Source organism: Cnephaeus nilssonii (genome assembly GCF_951640355.1).
Source record: "Cnephaeus nilssonii genome assembly, chromosome: 12".
Classification (NCBI taxonomy): Eukaryota; Metazoa; Chordata; class Mammalia; order Chiroptera; family Vespertilionidae; genus Cnephaeus; species Cnephaeus nilssonii.
This window is the reverse complement of record NC_137083.1, coordinates 40644957-40658878: the sequence shown is the minus strand read 5'-3', so window position 1 is coordinate 40658878 and position 13922 is coordinate 40644957. Positions and strand designations below refer to the sequence as shown.

General features: G+C 42.8%; 1 protein-coding gene across 1 annotated transcript in view; it reads left to right on the top strand.

Moving 5' to 3' along the window:
* The window catches only part of PUS7 (pseudouridine synthase 7), a 48712-nt gene that overhangs the window by 17606 nt on the left and 17184 nt on the right, over positions 1-13922 (top strand). The window contains exons 6-7 of the mRNA XM_079786196.1: positions 6356-6467; positions 8026-8103. Coding sequence (XP_079642322.1) covers positions 6356-6467; positions 8026-8103 — 190 coding nt within the window. The remainder of the gene's footprint in view (positions 1-6355; positions 6468-8025; positions 8104-13922) is intronic.

Below are 13922 nucleotides of genomic sequence, written 5' to 3'. Positions count from 1 at the left end.
GAGAAGAAAGCTTTCAGGTGAACAGAAAATGCTTGTCACCTATCCTAGTAGTATATTTTTGGCAAAGTTCTTATATTGAAAGAGCTGCTGGCTTTCCAACTGTATTTTCTTCACTCACATAGAAAAACCACAGAATAATAATAAAAGAAAAACCACGGGCTATATAGAAAAAGCACCCCTTTGCCTAAGCCCAACTTTCATTGTGTATCATTCATTTGAAATGGGTGTGTTTTCAGTGAATCTCTGATATTTATGTTCTGACTAGAGGCCCGGTGCACGACACTCATACACTGGGCGGGGGCGGGGGTCCCTCAGCCCAGCCTGCACCCTCTCGCAGTCTGAAGCCCTTGGGATGTCGGACTGAAGGCTTAGGCCCACTCCCCGCACATCCCCGAGGCATGAACCCAACTCAGGGCTTCTGGCTGAGGGGCACTCCCCCTGTGGGAGCGCACTGACCACCAGGGGGCAGCTCCTGCGTTGAGAATGGCCCTGACCGGTTTGGCTCAGTGGATAGAGCGTTGGCCTGCGGACTGAGAGGTCTCAGGTTCAATTCCAGTCAAGGGCATGTACCTTGGTTGTGGGCACATCCCCAGAGGGAGGTGTGCAGGAGGCAGCTGATCGATGTTTCTAACTTTCTATCCCTCTCCCTTCCTCTCTGTAAAAAATCAATAAAATATATTTTTAAAAAAAGTCAGAAAGAAAGAAAACTCACTTGTTCTGCTGAGTGTGGTCATGAGGAAGCAAATTGGAAAAGGTAAAACCTGTGTTTCTTCGACTGGGTACCTCTTGATAGTGATCATTATTTCTTAGAGGATGCTTGTGATCTTCAAGGAGGGGAGTTAGGGCATTTAAGGCCACAGTGGCCATTGCAGTTTTCTCACCCTTCCTTCTCAAGTGTGTGGTACCAGGTCTCTCAGGTTCTGTCTTTATCTACATTTTCTGTGCTTTATGCCACACCCACCATTCTTTTTTTTTCCCCCAAAGACATTCCCTTAAAAATTTCCAAGTGAGATGTTGAGCTCTGTGTGACATACACCACCCCTCCCCATCTCCCTTTGCACATCTTCAGTAAAATAATGGGTTTTTCACTTTAAAAAGAAGCACGAAGGCAGGTTAGATTGGATCGCTGCTCGCACCTCCCAGGCTTGAGGTGTTGTGGCATTTAGTGAAGGGTGGATGAGAGGTCTCCCTCTGAGCTCTCCTCTCCTATCTCCTCATGGACCCAGACAGGCACTTGAGAGCCTGCATTCATCTCTTACAGATCTAGATCCCCACCCTCGAGCGAGAGTGCTGAAAGTAATCACCATTGGAAAGGCAGGGAGAGCTGGTATCCAGAGACTATTGTTCATGCCCCTGCAAATAGAACCTGATACCAATGACAACTTCTCCTCCTGGGCCACCCTGCATAGCACTTGAATTAATTAGCTTTTATTTTATTTTTTAAAATATATTTTTATTAATTTCAGAGAGGAAGGAAGAGGGAGAGAGAGATAGAAACATCAATGATGAGAGAGAATCCTTGATTGGCTGCCTCCTACATGCTCCCCACTGGGGATCGAACCCTCAACCTGGGCATGTGCCCTTGACCGGAATCGAACCTGGGACCTTTTAGTCCGCAGGTCGACGCTCTATCCACTGAGCCAAACCGACTAGGGCTGAATTAATTAGCTTTTAAATCTTCATTTCAAATCTACATTTATCATGTTTTCAGAGTCCATTTACTACCAAACCCTGATACAAATTCTTACTGTTTTCTCAAATGGAGCATGCATCCTAAACCATAGGCATAGTGGGTTCTGAATCATGGTGCCCAAACGTCACCAACTACTTCAAGTTAGACGTCCATTCTGATAGACAAGGCACGTGGATGTACCTATCAGAGCATCCATATAGTATTTTTCTGAAACTGTGTAATTATTAATAAACCATCTAATCAGGTAAATTGATTTATGTTTTGGGATAGATCATGTACGTTGCAAATACCTCTAACAACTTCTTTTTAAAGACTTAAGTGAAAAAACAAAACAAAACAAAATTCTGCCAGGTGATATGTAGAGGTTCTCCATCCCTGGCGGATACCTGGGCTAGGAATCCAGGAGACTCAGGAGGGAGAGCCAGGTGGATGTAAAGGAAACTCTGGGAGAGACTAATGTGATGGCATCCACAGGAAGAGGGCGTTCCAGTAGCCAGAGTGGTTAGCAGTGGAAACACTACAGGTAGGTCCGGCAGAACAGAACTCTGAAACATGTCCGCCAGGATTTAGCAACATGGAAATCATTGGTGCCTGCCAGAGCAGTTTCAGTGGGATAAGGGTGGAAACCAGTTTACACCGTAGGTTGAGGTGGCAGGCAGTAAATACAGACTGCTTTTTCAAATACGCTCTCAAGAGGAGGAGAAAGGAAAGGGACGTGGTTAAGGAGAGGGAGACATAGGATTGACTTTTAAAGGGGAAGAGCCCTGACCATGTTGATGTACGGAAGGAAGAGCCAGTGCTGAGGGAGGGAGAAAATTCCGGGAGGAGCGTGATGATGGAGCAGGATCCCCGAGGAAGCTGAAAGGTTGGCGTGCAGGGGTGCAGCACTGGACATGGCCTTGAATAAGAAGGAAAGAATGTTCTGCATGCTACCCCCTCCTGTCATCTTTCTTGAGCTACAAACATTTTTTTTCTTCCTTATTCATGAGGGTCTCTGTCCAGGGTTCATGAATCTTCCTGAACATTTCTTTTGTTTGGTTGCTGTTTCTACTAGACGAGGGCTGCCATATCAGACCACCAGAAGACCGCTGCCTATTTTCTCAGCCTGAGGCCTCTTTGCATTAACATTTTAAATGAGAATGTCTCAAAAATTCTGAAAGTTATTTTAAATTCACTTAAATTGCAAAGCTGTACATGTGCTCTTTAGCATTCTAAGGATTTGGGGTTTTATAAAGTTAAACAAACGACCCAGAAATAAGTTGATACTCATAGATTTTCTGTTAATCAGGGCATATGCTTACTATTTTGTATACCGAGTGCACTTAGAAAAAGAATCCTTGCATCTGGTATTTGCAGAGGAGGTAATTGTATGCATGCTCAGTGCTTGGATTTGCTAATAAAAGATGCATGCTCATCCTGGCCAGTGTGTTCAGTGTTTAGAGTGTCAGCCTATGCACCAAAGGTGTCGGGTTCGATTCCCCGTCAAGGGCACATACCTGGCGAGTTTGCTCCTCCCCACCCCACCCCCTTGGGGCGAGCGTGGGAGTCAATCAGTGGATGTGTCTCTCTCACATGCATGTTTCTCTCTCTCCCCCTCCCTCCCGCTCTTCCACTCTCTGAAAAGCAATGGGAAAAAATAACCTCAGGTGGGGATTAACAAAACAAAAAACAGATGCATGCTTGTGAGCCAAAACTCATATTCGGTTGTCATGTTTCTCTTGAGGTATTACAGCATTTAGTTTTTTAGTCTTCTGGCTTCATTTATTTTTTACCATTTTTGGTTTATTGTGAATGTACTACCGGAAGGGTAGTTAAGGAAAAATGTAGCTACACTTCATCAACTTTTACCACAAATATATTTTTAACTTTTAATTATGGACATTTTTAGATATGCACATAAGTGAAGGAGGTAGTATATTAACCCCATTGTACCCATCAACCGTCTTCAAGATTATTAACATTCTGTTGTTTTTGTTTGATCTATTCCTCCAACTTTTTTTTTCTCATTGGAGTGTTTTAAAGAAAATTCTGCATAGTACTTTATTTCACTCATAAATACTTCAGTATGTATCTAACAGATAAGGACTAAAACCGTAAAACCATTATCACATCCAACAAAATCAACAAGTTCTTAATATCTAATACCCAATGCATGTTCAATTTTTCCCTGGTTATCTCAAAAGTGTCTTTTACATACAGATGACTTGTTCAAATAATGATACGAACAAGGTAAGAACATTGCATTCAATGGATCTCTTAAATCATCTCTTAAATCTCTTTGAATCTATTGACTTAAGAACTGTTTTTCATAATAATTTCACATTTTTTCAAATAAATATTTGTAACTTACTACAGGAAACTCATAAAACACAAAGCAAAACAATAATTACTTGCAGTCTCACCACCAAATGTTAATCACAAAGAGCATTTTGGTACATGTCCTCCCATATTTAAAAACACAAATCTCTAGGTGGGGAAGCATTTTGCATCCAGTCTTTTTTTTTTTTTTTTTTTTTAGTATATTTTTATTGATTTTAGAGAAGAAGGGAGAGGGTGAGAGAAACAGAAGCATCAATGATGAGAGAGAATCACCGATCAGCCACCTCCTGCACACCCCCCACTGGGGATCAAGCCTGCAACCCGGGCATGTGTCCTTAACCGGAATCGAACCCGGGACCCTTCAATCCGCAGGTCGACGCTCTATCCACTGAGCCAAACCAGCTAGAGCTTCTTCTTCTTTTTTTTCCCTCAATTGATTTTAGAGACAGAAAGGAAGCAGAGAGAGAAAGAAACATCAATTTTTTGTTCCACTTATTTATGCCTTCATTGTTTGATTCTTGTATGGGCCCTGACTGGGAATCGAACCCACAACCTTGGCATAATAGGCTGACACTCTAACCAACTGAGCTCCCCGGCCAGGGCCTTGCATCCAGTCTTAAACCTTTTGCTACTTCTGGTGGGTAGAGACAGTGCAGCTTTGAGGATGAGCTGACAGACCATTGTGAGGGGATTGAGACAGGGAGGCTTGTACCTGTAGGTGAGTTTTCTGCTTGTTCACCGTTTGCCTCTGCGACATTCCATTGTTAATGTCTACATGGCTGTTAACCCACCACATTCTACCAGGTGCTGTCGAAGTCCTTGGTAGAAACTTTCCATGCGATCATTTGCATGTTCACCTCTAAAGCACTTTAGTATTACTTATTATAAATTAAACATTGCTCTCTTGTGCTCTTTATGCTGTGCATTTGGACAGAGGTCAGAACTGCAGCAGGTAAGAGCGGTTGGCGTTTCATGTAGATGAAATGAAATGCCACTGATTATTGTCACAAGTGCCAAGTGTAGACAACTTTGCTTAACTGTAGTGATCTGGAAGGAAAACCAAAATGATATTCCCATTTACAATTTTCTGAGGATGAGTTGTGAGGAATTCACACCAAGAGCCAAAGAAATACTTGTAATACTTTTCTGTTCAAGGCGGAAAAGACTCTCAGTCATATTTATCAGAAAGGAAAAGCAATTAATTCACTAAGCATTCGTGCTCTGGCAGTTTTCCCAGATGGTTTATTGATTCTTTTGTTCTTTACATTTTAGCTTTAGGACTGGAAGTTTCTTAGGTTTCTGAAGATGGATGCAGAAATTCATGCTAATGGATGATTTTAGGGACAAAGACAAAGGAACATTTTAAAAAGCAGGCTCTTCTCTGGGGATTGTGTGAAATATTTTTTCACAGTTTTTCTTTCATAGAGTGACAGACATTGAGTAAATTAGATGTGTCCAATTAACAACTGCAGCTGTGTGTCACCTGAGACTCACGGATATTCTTGTATGTCTGGGAAGTGCAGTTGTGATTTACGTATTTTTCCCAAAGTGTTGATTTTTTTGAAATACCCTTTGGGCAGCTTAAGTCTAAATCTTAATATTGCTTAAACATGTGCCTATATTATAGGATAATTGAAATTTATATAAAAGAAGTGTTAAAAATTAGATTCTCCAAAGTCTTGAAATGTTTATTTCCAAAAAGCTGAGCAAGCGAAGTAACAGTAGCTCAAAAGTTAACAGTTAACCTGGCTTAATGGTTAACATTTCCTTTTCCCCAAGAATGGCAATTAGGTCTTGAATGCCAGCTGCTCTCTCTGTAAACCATCCAGTTTTAGCTGTTTTGTGATGGAAGTGGCCTTTGGAAAATCTAAATGTGTCACTGAGGCAACTCCTCACAAGTTTCATCCCCGTCCCGTCTAAGGCATCCAGCCTGTATGTGTGCGCACCCAGGGATGAGAAGCAAGACTCTGGAATTCGACATGATGGGGTTTCCCTCTAGACTGCATGCGTTCCAGAGAGTCCATCGGCCCACCCGTCATACGTGTGCTTTAAAGTAACTGCTGTGTGAAGATTGTTGGTTAGTCTTAGTCACCTGTCACACCACCTGCATTCAGCTTTTGGTTTTAAATATGAACAGATAATGTTAGTATCCAGTCACAAAAAGTTTAATACGTAAGAGTCCACACAGCTGTAACCACTTAACCTGCACTTCTTGTCAGGCTAGATCCGATTTCTCTACTCAAAGGTTCTCCAGCGAACAATGAACTTGTAGGGTTTCATAAGGAAAAAACTCTGATAACGTTTATTGCAGTGTCTATAACATTTAATCCTTTTGTTTTTAAGATCCAAGAAAGCATTCTTGGCCAAAATCTAGGGGAAGCTACTGCCACTTTGTACTGTACAAGGAGAACAAAGACACCATGGATGCTATTAATGTCCTGTCCAAATACTTAAGGTTCGTATCTTGTTCTTGTGCCTATACAAAATCAAAACATGGACATTTATTTTCTTCTTTCCATGCTAATAACAAAGGAGTGGGAAAATAGGCAAACAGCAAATATGCCTCCCAATTACAGTTTCCTTATACAGTAGGTGAATTAATTTTTTTTTTAATCTCCCTGCCTATTGCCAGTGATTCAAGATGAAAATTCTGTAAGTAACTAGTTCACATGTAGTAGAGAGTAACCAGTCTCCTCAGCTGAACATAAGGGTAAATTTTCTTCCCTGTAGCCTACACTTTGATGGGGCTGCAGAGGTTTGTTTCACTAAACTGTAAGGCGATTGAAAGCCCGAGACCAGTCGGAGTTCCTCATAGGAATGCACATACTCTGAGGATGCACCAGGTGCTGAAGGATTTTATTTTATTTTTTAAGAAATGGGTACAGGCACCACAGCAAATCTCTTTGCAATACAGATTTGCTCTCTAATATATATTTAACCCAGTTTAAACAAGGTGGGTCGTGTATGAACTTGGACGAATTTTCTCACCATTCTGGAGGCTAGAAGTGTCAGTCAAGGTGGTATAGGTTTGGGTTTTTCTTCCGTGTCCTCACATGGCCTTTCCCGTGTCGTCGTGTCCCCGGAGTTTCAGTGTGTGTCCAAATTTCCTCCTCTTACTAGGACACCAGTCAGATTGGATGAGGGTCCACCCTATGGCCTCATTTTAACTTAATCACGTCTTTAAAGGTTCGGTCTTCAAATGCATTAAGAAGTACCTGGAGGCAGGGCTGCATCATAGGAGTTTGGGGGGAACCCCGCTCAGCCCAGGACACAGTGCTCTGTCAAGTAACGTTTTATCTCCCTCCAGTTGCTAGCCTCTGGGAGAGAGTTGTGGTGCCTTGTCTGCACCTGAGCCCGGGAGAATAGACTCGGCACCACAAGGGAGGGGAGACCTCGGTGTGGAGGACTTCCTCTGAGATCCGGGCTGAGGATTGCTCAGAGTTCAAGAAATTCTTCCTGTGTCTCTCCGGTTGGTGTGGAGCAGTTTTTATAACATACGTCTTAGTAAACTAGCTTACCTATAGCTTCACTGCAAAACTGTTCAGATCCCAGCTTTAGCATTTGGCTTTTTAATACAAAGAAATAGCGTGTCTATTCAGAAAGTTCGCATCATCATTGACTTTTTTAAAATTGAAGATACAAAGTTTTCAGAGTGGCACATTATATACCTAGAATGAATTTTACTTCACCTTCCCAGCTGTGTAGTGTAATGCACTGCATATGATTAATAGGAAGTGCATTATTTCTTTTCTTGTTACTGGCCAGCTAAGTCTTTAAACATTATGTTACTTATTTAGCGCCACAAACGTGTTAAGTCAAGCACTGCTGCTAGGGGGTTGTTCAGGCATCATTTACTTTCTCATGTTGCATATTATGTTTTCCTGGGTACGTTTTTAAATTGTATCTCCTTATTAATCTATTATGATTTTAAGTATATTTTGAATCTTAGGTTATGAAAAATACGATTTCTTACTGGTATACTACTTCAGATGGTTTTGTTTCTGTCTTTCCAGAGTCAAGCCAAACATATTCTCCTACATGGGAACCAAAGATAAAAGGGCCATTACTGTCCAAGAGATTGCTGTTCTCAAGTAAGTAGAGAACACATACTGGGGTTCACATTGCAAAATCCTAGCACCACCTTTCAGAGCCTCAAATTTGCTTTGTGGGGTGTCTCTCTCCAGTCTTTAGATGGTGTCTCTACCTATTCAAAAGTTGTTTTTCTGTTTATTTTCTTGCTTGCTTTTCTGTATTTCTCAAAGTTTTTATAGCACACAGGTATTATTTATGTGATGTTAAGGGATTTTTGTGGTAGATCCATGAGGATAGTGCGTCTTTCTCTCTCTCTTGTTCATTCATTATTAAAAACTAGAAGCCCGGTGCTCAAAATTTGTGCACCGGGGGAGGAGGGGTCCCTCAGCCCACCCTGTGCCCTCTTGCAGTCGGGGAGCCCTCAGGGGATGTCCAACTGCCTAATCTGGCAGTCGGACATCCTTAGCACTGCCGTGGAGGTGGGAGAGGCTCCCGCCACCGCCGCTGTGCTCGCCAGCTGTGAGCCCAACTTCTGGCTGAGTGGTGCTCCCCCTGTGGGAGCGCGCTGACCACCAGGGGCCAGCTCCTGCATTGAGCGTCTGCCCCCTGGTGATCAGTGTGCATCATAGCGACTGGTTGTTCCGCCATTCGGACAATTTGCATATTAGCCTTTTATTATATAGGATAAGTTACTTAAGATTTTATTACAAAACAGTGAATGAGCACTTTTGTTATACACTGCAGATATGCAGATGAAAAAGATGGTCTCTGCTTTTGAAGCAGTTATTTAGTAGAGCAGACAAGTAAATCAGAACCTGTTACACAGTGAGATTAATGCTGAAATAGAAGTATATTGTGGTATTAGGATAGATCTGACAGCAAAGCCAGGGACTCATTGTTGGGGGACAGCCAGGGAAGGTTTTCTCAGAAAATGGTATGCTAGAGTTTTAATCCAAATTAGGGCTTCTCAATTTATTTACTGTTCACATTTTGGGCTAGATAATTCTGTTGCGGGGTCATCCTGTATATTGCAGGACATTTAGCAGCAGCCCTGGCTGCTGTCTACTCACTAGATATCAGTAGCATTCCCCCCTGCCACCTAACTTTGACAACCAAAAATGTCTCCAGACATTGCCATTTTTCCGTGAAGGGCAAACTTGCCCCTGGATGAGAACCACTGGTCTAGAAGGATGAGTAGGAGTTTCCTGGGGCTGGGACAGGTCTAAGGTTGTTTGTTCCAAACTAAGAAAACAGCTTGTGAAAAGACACTGGGATGAAATTGGGAACATAGCACATATGGTACCTAGCACGTATTTTAGTTGTGTGGGAGCACAGCAAGAAATAGGCTTGGGGGTAGGCAGGATCCAGATTTGAAGGGCCCTACAGGTCATATTCAGGATGTTGGACTTGATCTACACAGGGAGTTGTGTTTAAAGGCAGGATTATGAGTTGTGGGTAAAGCAATATAGCTGAAACTGGAGATCTTGGAGGTATTGCCACATCCTGAGGAGGAAGACCAGGAATCTGAACCCAGTCAGTTCAGCAAAGGTAAAGGCTTTTATCTGAGTGCACCCCTGAGATGAGGAATGCTGGGAGGACGAGGTAAACGGGTAGGAGGAAACTTGGGGGTAATGCACATACATGTTCATTACCTTGAATGTGGTGATGGTTTCATGAGTTTATTCACATATATTTTTAATATGTATACCAGTGATGGCGAACCTATGGCACACGTGTCAGCACTGACATGTGTAGCCATTTCTGATGACAGCGGCCGTATGCCGAGGATGAAACATTTGCTGCTCCTGAGGATGAAACATTTGCGAAATAATGTTTTTTCCTCAAAGTGACACACTACCTGAGTTATGCTCAGTTTTTTGGCGAAGTTTGACACACCAAGCTCAAAAGGTTGCCCATCACTGATGTATACTTTACCTTATGTTAGTTATACTATAACTAGAGGCCTGGTGCACAGGATCGTGCACTGGTGGGGGGCTTGGCCTGTGGGGATTGGCCTGCTGTGGAAGCACTGCTCATCCTGGTCAGACGAGCGGCTGTGGACCTGCCCTCTGAGCGGCTGCTCCCACTGTGGGAGCACCACTCATCCTGGTCAGCCCAGCAGCGCTCCCACTGTGGGAGCGCACTGACCACCAGGGGGCAGCTCCTGCATTGAGCGTCTGCCCTCTGGTGGTCAGTGCGCATCATAGCGACTGGTCGACTGATCGTTCTGGTCGTTCCACTGTTTGGTCTCTGGGCTTTTATTATATAGGATTAAAAATAAGACATCTGGCTGAAACCGGTTTGGCTCGGTAGATAGAGCGTCGGCCTGCGGACTGAGGGGTCCCGGGTTCGATTTCGGTCAGGGGCACGTGCCTTGGTTGCGGGCACGTCCCTGGTGGTGGGTGTGCGGGTGTGCGGGAGGAAGCTGATCGATGTTTCTCTCTCATCGATGTTTCTGACTCTCTATCCCTCTCCCTTCCTCTCTGTAAAAAATCAATAAGATATATTTTTAAAAAATAAGACATCTGTGCTGGCTGTCCCCACTTAAAATAAATACTTATATTTACTTGTAATTCCCCTATCTTTTCATAATGAATTTGACGTGGCATCTCCTCTTTACCCCACATTCTGGCTTCTTTCCCATCACTTTTCTGATTCATTAGAACCGGGCATTGAGCTCCTGGTTGCATCACAATGGATTCTCCAGTCCTTTTTTCCCCTGACCTGGGGACAGTGGTATGCTGTGGCAGTAAAGCAGGGTGAGAGCGTGTTCTCTCCCTGACAGTGGTGTGTGCAGGTGTGATGTGTTTGAGAGAGAGCAGGAGGGAAACACTTGAAATGGTGGTGCTCCTACCTTCCTGCCTAATTTTTTCCTCCTGTGACACATGGAATGTGGTCCTCTGTTGAGAGTGAAGCGGGCAGGAGTGGGGAAGGGAACTTGAGAAGAGTGTGAAGATTTGGAACAGCCTCTGTAGGAAATGGGCCGGGGCTGCCAGGAACTCTGCAGAAGGGGTGAGCGACGGGGGCCTGAGAGCTCAGGCTGCCCGTACTCCGTGGCTGTGGGACACGGGGGCTTGTTGCCTTCTCTTTGCTATCTGAAGTATTGCTATAGTCAAGTCTTGTTCTTTCCGGCTGGCTCTGGGAATTTTTCACCTAAATTAAAATTTAAGTTGGTTAGTTTTGTTTCAACACGGAAGAAATCAGGTGGAAATGAAAGTTCTGCCATAATCGTACTCCCTCAGAGATTGCTTTGTTCATAACTTGGCATATTTTCTCTCATAAGCCAACATATTTATATATAAAGTGTGTTCCTTTCTTGTGAAAAATAAATGATGCATCTCTTTCCCTGTTAAATAAAATCATTATATTACATAGGAAAAGATATTTAAATATATGGACATAGCCTAATTTATGAACGATTACTTTGTTTCTGAATGTTTATATTGTTTCCCATTTCTTGCTATCATAAGCAATTCCATGACAGACATATTGGTAGCTGAATTTTGGCACATATCTGTAATAACTTCATTAAGATAAACTTAGCAGTGGAATGACCGATTTTTTTTTCTTTTAGTCTTTATTGTTGAAAGTATTACATAGGTCCTCCTTTTCCCCCCATTAACCTCTTCCAGCCCTCTCCTGTTCCCCCTCGAATTACTGATTTTTTAAAGTGTTTTTTTCTGTTAATTGATTTTAGAGGAAGGGGGGGAGAGAGGGAGAGATATTGATGAGAGAAACATCAATCTGCGGCCTCCTGCACCCTCCTTACTGGGGATGAAGTCTGAAACCCCGGGCATGTTCCCTGACCAGGAATCAAGCTGGTGACTTCTAGGTGCATGGGACTGTGCTCTACCATCTGAGCCACACCGGCTAGGGCAGCGGAATTACCGATTTGAATAAAGGGAATGTGAAATTCCAGGTTTTCAATAGGAAATCCTAACTGCTCTGTAGAAAGGTGGTACCTGTCTTTATTCTGCTTCTCCAGAATTCTCCACATTGGTTCTTTAGACCAGGCATGTGTTATGACATTTTTAAAAGCCATTTGCTAACTTGAGAGTCAAAAAAAGGCACCTCATTGTTTATATTGCATTATATGCTGTGAAATTTTTGAATATTTGAAGAGTGAAGGTATTTATTTTCTTCTTGGTCAGCCACCAGGTGTCACACTTCATCACAAGGCTGATCTGTCTTCAGACCTTTGTTGCCTTTATCATCTGTTGATAGTAAGAAACTACATTAGACACCTCACTGCTGGCCTTGGGAAAGCCTGTAGCACTTACCTTACAGATGCAGGCTACACTCTTAGTTTGCTTAATGGATGTGGGGCCGGGCAGATTGGCCTTTCCCCTGAACACGGTTGCACAGGAGAAATCCACGCTACCGTGCGAGGATTTCACTGCTGCTGCATCGGCCGATCCTGGGGATAAGCTGCGTTTTTTTTCCAGCTCCATGCAGCTCTCCAAAGTCACCTAGTAATTTTAACAGGATCTCAAGCAGGCACAGCTTCGTTCAGAACGATTTGTTTCTTTTCCTGCCTCCCCCTCCCAGTCTCCTTTCTGAGCCAGTATTCCCCTGGCTTTGTGAATAAAGGCCTTTTGTGCAACATGCTGCTTAAGTTGGCATTTAAAAGTGAGATTTTGGTATTGCCAACTTAGTCACAGAATTGGCTATGAGTTTACAACCAAGAAGCCGGATCCAGGGTCATCGAAGTTAAAACTGTGAACAATTTTGTGAAGATATTGTCAACTCCATTTCAGCTGTTCTTCAGGAGCACCCAGACCAACAAGAACTGAACACAGCTTTTGCTTTCTGCTGTGCTAGTGGGATTCAGAAATACACGTCTGTTGTATATTCAAGAATAGGCAACAGAATATGATTCTGCCAAAAAGAGGAATGAAGTGCAGATACATACTACCGCATGGATGAATCTTAAAAAAAACATTGTACTAAGTAAAAGAAGTCAGATCCAGAAGGCCACATGTGATATGATTATATTCATATGAAATGTCCAAAATAGAGAAATCTATAGAGACAGAAAGTAGATTAGTGGTTTCCAGAGGCTGCAGGGAGAGGGAATGGGGTTAATAAGTATAGGGTTTCTTTTGTGGGTAATGGAATTGTTCTGGAATTAGATAGTGGTGACAGTTTCACAACCTTGTGACTATATTAGAAACCACAGAATTATACACTTTATAAAGGTTAAAATGATAAACTTAACTCATTTAAAAAAAAAAAAGAAGAAGTACAGCCCAGCTGGCGTGGCTCCATAGTTGAGCATCAGCCTATGAACCAGGAGGTCACAGTTCAATTCCTGGTCAGTCACATGCCCAGGTTGTGGGCTCGATCACCAGTGTGGGGTGTGCAGGAGACAGCCAATCAATGATTCTCTCTCATCATTGATGTTTCTATCTCTCTCCCTCTTCCTTCCTCTCTGAAATCAATAAATATGTGTGTGTGTGTGTGTGTGTGTGTGTGTGTGTGTGTATATATATATATATATATATATATATATATATATATACACTATATACACTGAGTGGCCAGATTATTATGATCTCTGAACGCATAATAATCTGGCCACTCAGTGTGTGTGTGTGTGTGTGTGTGTGTGTATACACACACACACACATGAGTTCATGCATGGGGGGGGTCCAGCCAGCCTGGCCACGGGGAGGGGTCATGGGCGGTTGGCTGGCCTGCCTGCTGGTCGAACTCCTGGTTGAGGGGACAATTTGCATATTAGTCTATTATATAGGATATACCCTGAGTGGCCAGATTATTATGAGTTCAGAGATCATAATAATCTGGCCACTATATATATATATATATATATATAGTACCTTACCTTATAATAGACAAATATGCAAATTGACTGCAC